Raw genomic sequence first — 14,221 nt, forward strand, 5'->3', positions numbered from 1 at the left:
ACTCCTCTTTGTCTCCCATTGTTGGTAGGAGAACCTTCTTTGCATGATGATGCCAAAAGGGCAGTGCACATGCACGCTATGTGCTGGAGTCAGAAAGTTTTCATAGCAGTGCCCATTGATCCACATGCATGCAATGCGTCCCCCTTGTGCTTTCAGTTGAGGCTTAATAGGGTATATGGGTCAATGCCACTCCAGTTCCCTCCTCTTTTGCTATCTGGAACAGCTTTCATGTTTCACTCCACCTTAGTGATTTGCCATCTGTTCTTAAATCTCACTTGAAAACCATATATTTTCTTAATTCCTTTCTCTTCTTCTGTAGATTTATTTTAACTGTGCATTATTAAATAATATAGTTACAAAACCTGGGATAGTTTAATAAAAGGTGCTGAAGCAAATAATGATATTGAATGAAAAGCTCTATATTTTCCTTTGTAGGCATTGGTGTTCCTATTATGTTGGCTTATGTGTATGGAGTTGTTCCAATCTCCCTCTGTCGCAGTGGAGGCTGTGGGGTGTCTGCAGGCAATGGAAAGGGTGTCAGGATAGAATTTGATGATGAAAATGATATAAATGTTGGTGGAACAAATGCAGCAGTAGGTAAGAGAATTCAATTTTTTTTTTTTCCTGTAAATTTAGTGTTTTGTAATAGTTGCTACATTTGAAAGCCTAGGACACTGAAGATCTTTCTTTGCAGAAGAGCTACAGTGCAGGTAACAACAGTGCAAGTCGCCTCATGCTGCCTTACCTATGTGCCTAAACTGCATGTTAAAGGACCCATCTCCAGCAATAAGGGTAGTTGTTTCTGTGCCATGATGTTTTTTGAACTACAGGTGCCTGGGATGTGGACTGAGCCCACTACCCTTCTGTCTTATGTTCTGTTCTGTGTAGGTTGTTAATCAACCCTCATCACTGTAATACCTGAGTGCCTTCCAATAGTGCATTAAGTGAAAAAGATCACCAAAGAGCCATCAGAGGGTAACCGCTTTCTCACTCTTGATCTAAGCTGAATGCAAATAGGTGACTTAGAGGTGAAAAGCATTCTATTGCATTACCATTACCATTCCCTTTGTACCATCCACTCCCTCAGAAATAACAATTTAAGAATGAGCGTTTTAGTCAAAACAAGCACATTTTAATTTTTTAGGCCCTGATCATTGATCTGTGTGAGTGGACACTTGAATGGAGCTTCTTGGTAATCACTGGGGCACTTGGTAATCACTGGATGCAGTGATCCCAGATGAGAGAGAACAAAGGCTTGTGTCCCTTCTCGAATAGTTAGTTCCCATAGTGCAAATTCAAAGAAGTGATGCAAACATCTCCTCTCACTTGTTCTAATCAAGTGCTGACTTCTGGGTATGTCCTCCCCCAAGCTGAAAGGAGCGAGATAAGATGAAGCTGTTGGTTTTCATCTCTTCGTCTCTAAGGCTTTGTCTACACTACCCCTTTTATTGGTAAAACTTCTGTTGTTCAGGGGTGTGAAAAAACACACCCCAACCAACATAAGTTTCGCTGACAAAAGTGCTGGTGTGCACAGCACTGTCAGCAGGAGAGGCTCTCCTGCTGACAGACCTAGTGCTGCTTGCTGGGGGTAGTTTAATTATGCCAGCAAAGAGCAGCTACACGGATACCCTTACAGTTGTGGTGGTATAGCTATGCCGCTGTAAGTTCTGTAGTGTAGACATAGCCTAATAGGGAAAAACATCCTGTCAGATATCGTTCTGCTGCTGCTTTCTTGAATTTTATAAATCTGTTTTTTAATCAAACTAAGACTCCCTGCTGGAGAGTTCCTACATGTAAGGTGGCTTCGGGTTACCATTCCTATATAGCATTAGGTATTTTTAAGCCTTTCAACAACTTATCAAACAAATGTATGGTTTCAGTCACAGCCACTCCGGCAGTCCCAACTGAGAGCCTGTTTTACTTCGTATTGTAATCTTCACATGGTGAATAGAGTGTGTTTTCACATATTGTCTAGATTCTTTGGCTCCTTCTGGTGTTATTCCAGAAGCAGTTTTCTTATCCACATTTAAGACAGAGTTAAACTTTCTATTTCCTTTTGTATTTCAAGCCTGTTACATTTTTGTCTAGATACCACTTCAGTAGCAGAGGCCCGTCATAACCCTAGTATAGGAGAAGGAAGTGTTGGAGGATTAACTGGAAGCCTGAGTGCAAGTGGCAGCCACATGGATAGAATAGGAGCCATTCGGGACAACCTGAGTGAAACTGCTAGCACCATGGCACTGGCTGGAGCTAGTATAACAGGGAGTCTGTCAGGAAGTGCAATGGTCAGCTGTTTTAACAGGTAAGACACACACTTTCTGCTGTTCTGGTATCTAGCTTTAAATGTGAGGCGAGTGTAAGTGTGTGTGTGGGGGGGGGGGTGTCACTATTCTTGATATTCAGATCATTTCATGTTTAAAATAAGATGGAGTAAAGTTAATTGTACTTTTGCATAATTCACCTGTATCCATGATGTCACAATTTTAAATATCCTAAATATGTCTGTTCCTTGACAGGTGAGTCCACTAGCTATAATTGTTTACTCTAATCCACATTTAAAATACCCAATGAAAAACTTACCAGCATCTGTCTCATTTTATGATGAGTATTTTAAGTATCCATTCAAAGCTTTCAAATTGTAATTTTAAAAATAAGAATAATGTGCACATGCCTAAACTGAGTAACTGCAGAGTTGTATTTGTCCTCACCTCATTATGTCTCACCTAAAATGTAGATTGTAAGTGCTCTGGGGCCCAGGGACTGCTTCTGTTTCCTGTGAAGTACCGAGCACACCATGGGGTACTATACACTAATAAATAACGAGTGCTGTAATGCAGTTTATTTTGCCAGTATTTTATATACTAAGAATATTTTGCATAAACACTTTGTTCACTTAATCAGTTAAATGTTAGTATGCAAAGTCACACTGAAATCAGAGGGATTTGCATAATATCCATGCTGCAGACAATCTATAGTCAGAGCCATCGCTTAACAGACCATTAATAAACACAGATACTGAATGTGCATGCCAGCTACTCTTCAGAATTAAAACTCTTTTTTTTTTTTTAAAAAGGCAGAAAAAGTGAAGTGGCCTTCAGTAAGGAGTAAATGACACCAACACCTTGTTTTAAGTCAGCCTAGTTTTAGTGTGTGAATAAAAGGGTGAGGCTGAGAGGATTTTTCTGACAGGCCTGAATGTGGAAATAGCAACTACGGTATACTGCTGTGTTATATAGCTTATCCTCTTGGGTTCTGAAATCACAAGTGGATTGTGAAACGTTTGCCTCACAGAGGAGGATAAATTCCATATGCTGAAGCAATCCAAGATTCAGTATTATCCTCCGGCAATCTAGTTGTTTGTAACCCAGGTTGTAAAACAAATTCTTAACATTTTAATCTAATTATTTTTCATTATGGGCCATACTTACGCACACCAAAGTCAATAGAAAGATTCCCAGACTCCAAATGTGTAAGGTCAGGACTTTGCCATTTATAAGTAATATAATCATCCCAAATATGTAGCAGTAACGATATTATAGCACCCACTCTATCTTCACATAATCTCTATATGTCTGTATAAGAAATCAAAAACTTTTCTTTTACTGATAACATGATGCTATTATATAATCATTGGCTGCTTCACCTTCATACCAGATCCCAGATGCCCCTATCATTATGGCCTCACATTACAGTTACCTTTCTTTTGCCAAGAAGGACTCTGGAGACCTCATTGCGGACCCAAAATGCCACTAATTAACTCCCGAGGAATCACTTCTGAGTAATCTGAAGCACTTAGCTGCTTTGTTGGCCATGCTCCATTCTCCACCCCAGAGAAGGCAGAACATCTCTTGGGAGAAGTGTCAAAATCTAGCAGTGAGGGTGGAGCTCACCTTGTTTCTTTAGTACCATTTTTTTGGTTTAAACAATTCAGATATCCAGGGTATGTTGAATTGGTAAGGACAGGATAGAAACCTCTGTTTTGACACTGTTTTGTATACATTCTAGAGAGAAAACTTTTCAAGCAGAGATACTTTGCCTTGTACAACTGTCTTCTCCTTTACCGGGAAGAGAAGTACTTTTTAAAAAGAAAAAATAACAAATCTATGCTTCCAGTTCATTGTCAGAATGTATGGCTAGACAATAGGTAAAATCTCAATGGTATTTTAAACTGATTTTTTTCTTTACATACTTGCTCACACCTGAATTTGGGTGGTCTGGTTTCTATAATTCTCCTCCGATGGTTCATACGTAACATCACTATCACAGAAAGCAGAATAAGGAATGCAGCTCCCTGTCCTGCATTCCTTGATTAGCAATGTCTTCTATTATTGCAGGAGGAACATGGGAAATTAAATGGCCTGAACTTAGACTTTTGGCTGGCAGAAACGGTCTTTGCACTTTTTAAATTATGGTAGTCATCTCTTGGTTACTAGATGAAGTGTCTACAAAATCTGGAAACCTTAATCTGGAAGTCTCTCATAATGCTCAATTTTCCTGGTTGACCTGCAACATTTTCTTTTGGTAGGCGGTTCATTTTTAGTTTACGATGAGTCTCATTTTCCTGAATTGAAGAGACCGCATTTGTGACTGATGGCGCAAAAGAGAAGTGACCATTTCAGTAAATAGGTATCTTTCAGTGTTGGGGAGACACTTGTCAACTGTTCCTGATATCACATGGTGGATAACTTTACAAGATGAGATACTGACTCTTAACCCAGGTATTTCAATTATGGTAATATTATGAAGGTAACTTTTTTGACATTTTATTTGTTTAAATCTCTCCAAGGCTGGAAGTTCAAGCAGATGTGCAGAAAGAACGGTACAGTCTGAGTGGAGAATCTGGCACAGTTAGCTTGGGAACAGTTAGTGACAATGCCAGTACCAAAGCAATGGCAGGATCCATTCTGAATTCCTACATCCCATTAGACAGGTAAGAACAATATGAGGAAAACAGAGAAGACTCATGAGTCTAGTTGATAAAGGATATTTCCAGGGTACTAGGCCAAATGACTTATCTTGATAAGGGATTCCATCTACAAGATTTACCTTCAGGATTATGCATATATATGTATCTTACACACCACAATTTACAACAGGAGTCGGCAACCTGCAGCACCCGTGCCAAAGACGGCACACAAGCTGTTTTTTACTGGCACGCTGCTGCCAGCCAGGGTCCCGGCCACCGGCCCCGCTCAGCCTGCTGATGGTCTGGGGTTCCGGCCGCCAGCCCCTTGCCAGCCGGGGTCCCCAGCCATTGGCCCCGCTCACCTCGCTGCTGGTCTGGGGTTCCAGCCGCTTGGCTCCCTACCAGCCGGGGTCTGGGCCTCCGGCCCTGCTCAGCCCTCCTGCCAGCTTGGGGTACCGGCAGCCAGCCCAGGGCTCTGCTCCTAGCCTGGGCCCAGTGCTCTGCAGCCCTTATCAAAAATTGCACTGCAATTAGCTTAAAAACTTGAAAACTTAAAATATTACAATAATCGTTAAAAAATGTATAATGTTAATAAATACATGGGTTTGATGAAACAAAGTAGTTGTACTTCTGTGCCTGTGCTTAATTTGTGTTTTCGATGATTTACCTTCTAAAAAAAATCTCGCATGTCTCGCACCCCCAGAAAGGGCATCTCGCACCCCCATGGTGTGCTTGCACCCCAGATTAAGAACCACCACACTAAATTGATAAGATCTGCATTTTAATTTAATTTTAAATGAAGCTTCTTAAACATTTTAAAAACCTTGTTTACTTTACATACAACATCTGATGAAGTGAGCTGTAGCTCACGAAAGCTCATGCTCAAATAAATTGGTTAGTCTCTAAGGTGCCACAAGTACTCCTTTTCTTTTTGCGAATACAGACTAACACGGCTGTTCCTCTGAAACCCAACAATAGTTTAGTTACATAATATAGACTTAGAGAGAGAGACCTTCTAAAAACATTAAAATGCATTACCGGCACACGAAACCTTAAATTAGAGTGACTAAATGAAGACTTCGCACACCACTTCTGAAAGGTTGCCGACCCCTGATGTACAATATCCAAGTGCTAGTTGCTGCCAGGCTAATGATAAACATTTGGGTGACTATATGTTCCCAATTGGAATACTGTCATGGTAGCACAGTAAATAGGTGGATCCCAGATTTTGTTTCCTTTTAATTAATTTTGATTTAGAAAACCCTTTTAAAATGTATAAAACGATTCGTTTAGAAAAAACCTTGAATATTGCAATTTAACATTCTTGTCATGTCATGCACATAGAAAAGAGACAAGGGCATGTTTTGCTTTGATGATGAAAATTTTTGTAAGTTGTCTCTTAAAGATGGATGCTTTGACCATTTATTTCATGTTCTAGGGAAGGCAACAGTATGGAGGTGCAAGTTGATATTGAATCGAAGCCAGCTAAATTCAGACACAATAGTGGAAGCAGTAGTGTTGATGATGGCAGTGCTCCAGGTCGCAGTAATGCTGGTGGTTCATCGGCCTGCTTGCCAGAAAGTAAATCTAGTGCCACCAAGTGGTCCAAAGAAACAACAGCAGGAAAAAAATGTAAAGGTAAACTGAGAAAAAAGAGTAGCATGAAGATAAATGAGACCAGAGAGGATATGGATGCTCAGTTGTTGGAGCAACAAAGCACAAACTCCAGTGAATTTGACTCTCCCTCTCTAAGTGACAGTATCCCATCTGTAGCAGATTCCCACTCAAGTCATTTTTCTGAGTTTAGTTGCTCTGATATGGAAAGTATGAAAACCTCATGTAGCCATGGTTCCAATGATTATCATTCTCGCTTTACTGCAGTTAGTGTTCTCCCTGAGGTAGAAAATGACCGTTTGGAAAACTCTCCACATCAGAGTGCAATTCCTGTGCTTGCTCCACCGGCCCCAAGCGCTGAAGGTCCACAGCTGAGTTATATTGCTGAAGAATGTGTTAATCATGGAGCTTCAACTGACATAGGTGTAGGTCTTGGTGAAACACTGAAAGAAACAAATAACAACCATTCACAGCATGCTGTGGAATTAAACACTGCAATTCAGACTGAAATTTAGACCTGCAAGTGCTGCAAAAATAGATTTACCACTAAAGAACCATGTCTGAAAGCTGGTTGAACTACATGTGACTACTGTAAGTTTCAAGTGGCCAGCAGAAGCAAGGTTTTGATGCAATTACATTTTATATATGCCTGTCTAGGAAGGCAGAATGCTTCATGTGGATCTTGTTACAGACCCGTATGAAGTATATGAAGGCTTTAACAAGTGCATTACAACAGGACAATATGTTCATGTTTTGTATTGTTGCCACAACTTTGCTTGAAAGTATATACTTGTGTAGTCAGATAAACAATTGGCTCATTCATAATATGTTAAATGCTAAATTGAACAATCTGTACTATACTGTTCACTTGCAAAATGTGGGGCTTAGGATAAGTGGGTGTTAGGTCAGCAGTAGTAACTTAATGAAACTGTTCTAGGGTGAACACTAGTTAGGGGAAATGAGAAGGTCGCAGAGACCTTAACAGTAATAAATCTTTGTCAGTACTAAATATTTGTACTGACCATTTTGCCTCCTAACTGGACACAAATTTCAAATGTTTGCATTTAGAATGAATCACATATTCAGAGCTGGATGCAGCCTGTTTCAGAAGTGCTTGTATACTTGTACACCTTGAGCAAGTTTATGGCATTTTGCATAATTCTGAAATAAAGAAAATTGGAACTTAATATGTGGTACAAAGGTGACATTTCCTTATGAAGAACAACAGTCCAGGTAATTCAATTATATATGCATCAGATGGCAACAGATACAGCTACATATACTGTATAAAAACTGTAAAATAAGAATCCATTGACTTGTAAACATTGCAGAGAAGCGTATACAGTCACCTTTCATTAGTGGAAGAACAGTGCCCCTTTGATTCTTGGTGCCTTTGGAATAGACTGGGTTTTAAGTGCCTGGTCGTTTGAGGATTTTACTGTAACGTTTTCCAGAATGTCCTCTTTGACCACCTTGGACTATAAAGGAAAACTTTATAGAAAATAAAATGACTGTGGTAGATAATGTGTATAATAATAAAGAAGTATTAGCCTACCAAAGACTCACTCAGGCTTAGTGGATAACTTTTACATGACATCTGTCTGCAAAACACATGAACATCTTCAGTCACAGAATTAAAGCACAGTGCAGAGCTTGCACAAGTACAAAAGATGGGTTCCAAATCTGACTGGCTTTTCTTTTTTCTTTTGCTTATGGAAGATATACAACTAAACACAAGCTGAAGTTGGCAAAAGCGTCTGCACTATTACAATTTTTGCTGCATAATTCATTAAACTGAAAAAAAAAAAAAAGGTGGCCATCAGAATAACAGTTAACAATGTTCTGTCTTGTGTTCCTCGTAAGTATTGCCATTATGGTGCTACCCAAAGTTTGGTATGGTAAAAAGAAAAATGCCATGGGCTGCAGTCCTCTTCCATGACTTATCCCCACCAAGTTCATTAATATGCTTATAACACTAGTGCCAGTTATGTTATTGGATAATGCTTGTTATGGTATTTGTATATTTGCAATTCAGTTTTGCTCAATAATATGCGTGTAAACTGCATACCTGAAATAAATGTCTACATAATAACTTTTTAGTTGTCCTTTGTTTAGTGCACAAGTGGCCTTATAAGAATGTGACAGTTCACTGATGAGACTTTTCTACAAGGAGTGGTGCACTCTCCTTTCCCATTGCCTTTGTTCATATTCATTTTGCTAGGTATAGCTTCAATGGGAGGTGAAAGTTTCTGGCACCCAAAGTATTTTTTCATACTACTGCAAGGTGACCTTGCTTTTTTCTTCTTCTCTCCTGCCAAAGTAGTGACCCGCATTGCCACTTCAGTAGGCAGGAAAGTAAATTGTTGACTCAGAGGACAGAAATGTCATAATTGTTTGACAGAAACATATGCTATTTTTCCAACATATAGCAAGTGGGCTGACAGCTAGCCACTCAGTTTGCTGATCACTTACCATTTTTCCCTTAGAAAATTAAACAAAAACACATGCCCTTTCTTCCTTCACCTGAAACAAAATCCTATGAGCCACTCAGAAAGCAGTTTATCATAAGTACAGCAAACTTGAACAATGTTTATGGATAACCAGGTTTCTGATTGGCTGAAGAGCACATTCATTAGGTCTTTTCCCTTAGTCTGTCACAGTATGTTCAATGGTGGTCAATGATATAGTGAGAAACTGTCATCCAACAAAAGGAATAAATGTGTCCATCCCATTCCCAAACTGTATGTGAGCAGTAATTTTCTTCAAGGGATTCTGGTAATAATAACAAATCACAAGAGTTAGCGTTATAGTGATGATGTTCTCACCAGAGTAATTGGAAGTAAATTGTCTTTTATATTTGTAGATTATACTAAATAAAATGCTTAACTTTATTTTTCTATATCTGTTCTATGTTATTGTCATTGTCCCTCTTCTGTTTCTTTCATTACTGCTTCTATTTGCCTCATTTTGAGTTTGAGTTTTAAAACTAAGTACATTGGTACTGAATAATATTAACTTCTTATTTTGGTGAACATCAGGATTTACTAATTGACTGAAGTGAAGCTGTCGATGTTCATCTAAATGTGAAGTTAATATGCATATCTTGGATGTTATTTTCAGAACTATTATGAAATCTCTCCATCAAGGTCATGAATTCAAGTGCAAGAACCACATGGCTGTCTTTTTAGTCAATCTTTTTGAGGCAGGAGTTCCTTGTTGCATTTAACAAAGAATGTAAATCTGTTATTGGCTTTCATTTATTCTAAGATTAACTTTGCATCCATCATTTCCTATAGTAGCAACAAAGTAACTGCAATCTAAGATTGCTGCTGAAACTCAACCACTGCTGTTAAATTCCATATTTTTAAATTCAGGTATGTTCTCTGAGCTATTTTACAATTGGAGTTTAGCTGTGTATGGGAAGTAAACTGAATTCCTAGTTGCGTCCACTATATCAGAGAATTGTTGATAATTGTATCGCAAGGACATATCAGATCGATCAGCCTCTTATTATTTGATGCTTAAAGTAAAAAATAATTCAGTATGGCACCTTTAGGAAACTTTAGACATGACTTGAACTCTTGTTCCAGTGACTCTCACTGAAATTTTTCCATTTTTGGAAATTGTTTCAGTGTCTCCTACAAGTAGATAAAGGTTAAGCCATTAAAATACCTGTTCTATGCACGTTTGAATATGTTTCTGAATTGGAACATTTGAAATGTTGCACAAACATTAACACTACCTCTAATTAGATCAGCTGCAAAATTTATGCTCACCTGAGAAGACTAGTTTTTTGTGACGGGTAAACATTTTTTCATTATAATCATTGATTTTGTTCCACCCTGCAGTAGCAAATTTTTCCTACATTTATGCAAAGCTGAAGTAGTTAGCTGTTTCAAGCATATAACCTTTCTTGTGAGTACTAAATAAATTAAACTAGAGTATGGATTCACTCAATGAGAGGGGGAAATATTTGGAGGCAGAAAGACGCTACTATGTACCAGCTAAGGGTTCAGAGTTCTTATTCTCTCACCCAATGCCCAACTTCTTGGTGGTTCAGGCTGCTTCGGAAAGGTCCAGGCAACATCATCACGGGTCAACCCCTGTGGACAAGGAGGGTAAACGCTTAGACTTGCTGGGGGAAATGGTTTTCTCATCCTCCAGTCTTTAGGAGAGCTAATTATCAAGTGGTACTGGCTAAAAATGATTTCCTGAACTATGCTAAGTTTGAGGAATTTACCAACAGTCTCCCACAGCAGGATCATTCTCGTTTCCAAACTCTGATAGAGGAAGGAAAACTAATAACCAGGACCACTCCACTCTGCATTCGATGTGGTTGATACTTCCTCTTGAGCCATGGCTACTCCCAGTGTTATGCAAAAGGCCTCCTGGCTCCATGCCTCAAGGTTTTCCAAGGAAGTTCAGAATACTATCAAGAACATCCCCTTCGATGAATCTCATCTCTTCAATCAGAAGACAGATGAGTCCTACACACCCTGAAAGACTCTAGGGTTACCCTTCGATCCTTGAGTATATACACACCTGCCCCTAAGAGGAAGGTCCACAGACAATCAACCTCTTCGTGGTAGAAGGCCCCAGTACATCTACCATCAGAGACCCTATGAACTGCATAAAAAGCAAAGGATTCAAAAATCCCACTTCCCTGTGCCCTCCACATCAACAATGACAGCTCAATCCCAGCCTCCAGCCTGATGGTATTTTTGATGCAGGCTTGAATCTCATTCTTTTGGTTTTGACATGCCCCCACTTTGAACACTTAGCAACTTGCTCCATGTCCCTCGTCTCCATGAAGATTGCCTTTCTGACAGCCATCGTGCTGGCACAGTGATGGCAGACCCTCCATACACTGTGTTTCACAAAGCTAAAGTTTCTTTACATCTACACCCCAAATTTATCCCTAAAGGGATTTTGGAATTTCACCTTCACTAATCCATTCATTTGCTTGTATTCTTCCTGAAACTGCACATGACTACAGAAGTGCATAGGCTCCACTCCCTAGATGTTCAAGCTTTGGTCTTTTACCTGCAGAAAACCATTCAGAAAGGCTCCGAGGCTGTTTGTTGCTACAGCAGAGTTGGTCAGATGGCACACCATCTCCACCCAGAGAAGTTCCGAATGGATATTGGGCTGTATTCTACTCTATCAGATCTTGAACCTCCTCCCCCTCGGTGGTACAAGTACACTGCACAAGAGTCTAAGCCATGACTGTAGCATCCCTTCAGGACATACCCCTCCTAGACAACTGTAAAGCAGCCACATGGAGCTCTAGCCACACATTTGCAAGACAACTATACTCTGGTACAAGACTTGGTGGCTGCTGCTGCCTCATTTGAGATGGTAGTTCTCTACTCAACCCTACCATTCCCATCCTCGCACCATGCTCCTACTTAGATACTGCTTGTCAATCACCCACCAAGGAATACAATAGGGACCATCTTTCAAAGAAGAGGAGGTTACTTACCTGTAACTGGAGGTTCTTTCAGATGTGTGGTCCCTATCAGTATTCCACTAACTACCCTTCTTCCCCTCTACTTTGGATCTTATCTGATTCACAATGGAGAAGGAACTGAAGAGGTGTTCAGTCCACACTGCCCTTTATCACCTCGGTCGGGAGCACAAGGCAAACCAGAGCACATGTGGGGAGTAACATGCTAGTTTCAAATTCTCTGATTCCGGGCGCATGGAGCACATGCCTAACCCACAGTGGAATACATATAGGGACCCCACATCTCTAAGAACCTCCAGTTACAGGAAAGTAACCTCCTCTTCTAGATTTCCTCCTAAAGCCTATTCTGCCTCTGGGTGCTAGTTTTGTTTTGTAACTGTCAGTGTAACAAATTATAAATAAACTTCTTAAAATTGTACCATGTTTAATTACCAAAGTTGTAATTAGCTTCTGCTGCCACGAGAGGTCAGTTTGCGAAGTATTTTTATTATACAATGGAGACTTTCTACGGAAACGCAAAGAACAGCAGAATCTATGAAGCTTGAGATCTATGACATAACTGAGGAAGTGATGAAATGCAACATTCAAAATGTCTCAATTCTGGCTGTGCCAACCATCCTGTGACCTTGTTCAGTTTCATGTATAATACACAAGATTTATTTCAGTCTTCATGAAGCACTCAATTCCAGTAGTGGCTTGTGGCCAGTGAAGGAATCATAGAAATGTAGAGCTGGAAGGGACTTTGAGATTATCTAGTCCAGGCCCCTGCAGTGAGGCAGGACCAAGTAAACCTAGACCATCCCTGACAGTTTTCTCTAAAGTTATTCTTAAAAACTTCCAATTATGGGAAGTCCTTAACTTCTCTTGGAAGCCTGTTCCAGTACTTAACTATCCTAATATCTAACTTAAATCTCCCTTGCTGCAGATAAAGCCCATGACTTCTTGTCCTACCTTCCATGGTTATCAGAATGTCATGTGAACTGTGTCAAAAGTTTTGCTAAAATCAAGATCGATCATGTCCACTGCTTCCCTGCAGCCAATAGGCTAGTAACCCAATGAAATAAAGAAATTAATTTGGTTTTGCATGATTTGCTCTTGACAAATCCTTGCTGGCTATTACTTACTACCCTACTAGCTGTTAGATGCTTACACATTGATTAATAAGTTGTTTCAGTAACTTTCCACATATCGAAGTTAGGCTGACTGGTCTGTATTTCCCCAGCCCTCTTTAAAGATAGGTACTATGTTTGCCCGTCTCCAGTCAGGCCCTTATCCATGAGTTCTAAAGTTTCAACATTGCTTCAGCTAGTTCCTTAAGTACCCTAGATTGAAATTTTTCACATCTTACCAACTTGAACACAACTGATGTATCTAAATATGCTTTAACCTGGTCTTCCTCTATTCTGGCTTGTGTTCCTTCCCCTTCGTTAATATTAATTGGGTTAAGCATCTGGTCACAATTAACTTTTTTAGTGAAGACCAGCAAAATAGGTGTTAGAGAGCTTATTCCTTCACTCTCCCACTTCCCTGGTCCTTCTCGCATGAACAGAGAGCAACAATACCCGAAGTCCAAAAGTGCAAACAATTCGATGTTTATTGGGGTGAACTTCCAGCAAGCTTAAATAAAAGTTCCTTTTTCCTTATTTTCGAATCCCAACTTACTTCCTGTTTGCCCCTAATTTATATAGTAATATTCTTAGCTATACCTTAACCAATCATTCTACTGAAATTTAACTAACCAATCCTAACATATTGTAACATGATTATCTAACCAATTATATCCCACCACAATAATTAGATTACACCCAGCAAAATTAATTATACAGCAGACAGAAACAATCACAGAACCAGACAGAGATTATACAGACAAACAATAGCAAAGTGGGAACTATAATGACAAAACAATACAGAAGTGAGGATTTCACATCCCAGCTATTGATAAGTGAGTTCTTGCCAGACAGGATGCTATCAAACTAAGTTTCCTTTTACATTTTCTAGGCACTTCCCTTTCTCTGGAGGTGATAGGAATACAATCCTGTCCTGATAGTGCCTGACAGCCCAATAGCACCTTATTTCAATGTGACTAGTTTGGAATGTGAGGATGTGACTGTTCGCTTCCTAGCTTATGGCTGCCTCTGCTGCTTAGCCAAAGGCCTTAGCCTAAGAACAGGGCCTCAGACTGTCACAGTAAGAGAAGGACCTTACACCAGCAGACAGTGATTTTGATTCTTTCT

General features: G+C 39.7%; 1 protein-coding gene across 6 annotated transcripts in view; it reads left to right on the plus strand.

The window, feature by feature from the left end:
• The window catches only part of RNF19A (ring finger protein 19A, RBR E3 ubiquitin protein ligase), an 89,244-nt gene extending 80,632 nt beyond the window's left edge, over positions 1-8,612 (plus strand). For all 6 annotated transcript variants that reach the window (XM_048841358.2, XM_048841356.2, XM_048841357.2 and 3 more), the window contains 4 exons: positions 436-597; positions 2,089-2,302; positions 4,787-4,930; positions 6,345-8,612. In XM_048841358.2, the coding sequence (XP_048697315.1) occupies positions 436-597; positions 2,089-2,302; positions 4,787-4,930; positions 6,345-7,035 (1,211 nt within the window). In that variant the 3' untranslated portion in view covers positions 7,036-8,612. The remainder of the gene's footprint in view (positions 1-435; positions 598-2,088; positions 2,303-4,786; positions 4,931-6,344) is intronic.
• Positions 8,613-14,221: the final 5,609 nt, after the last annotated feature.

This window comes from Caretta caretta, chromosome 2 (assembly GCF_965140235.1).
Source record: "Caretta caretta isolate rCarCar2 chromosome 2, rCarCar1.hap1, whole genome shotgun sequence".
In the NCBI taxonomy this organism is placed as follows: Eukaryota; Metazoa; Chordata; order Testudines; family Cheloniidae; genus Caretta; species Caretta caretta.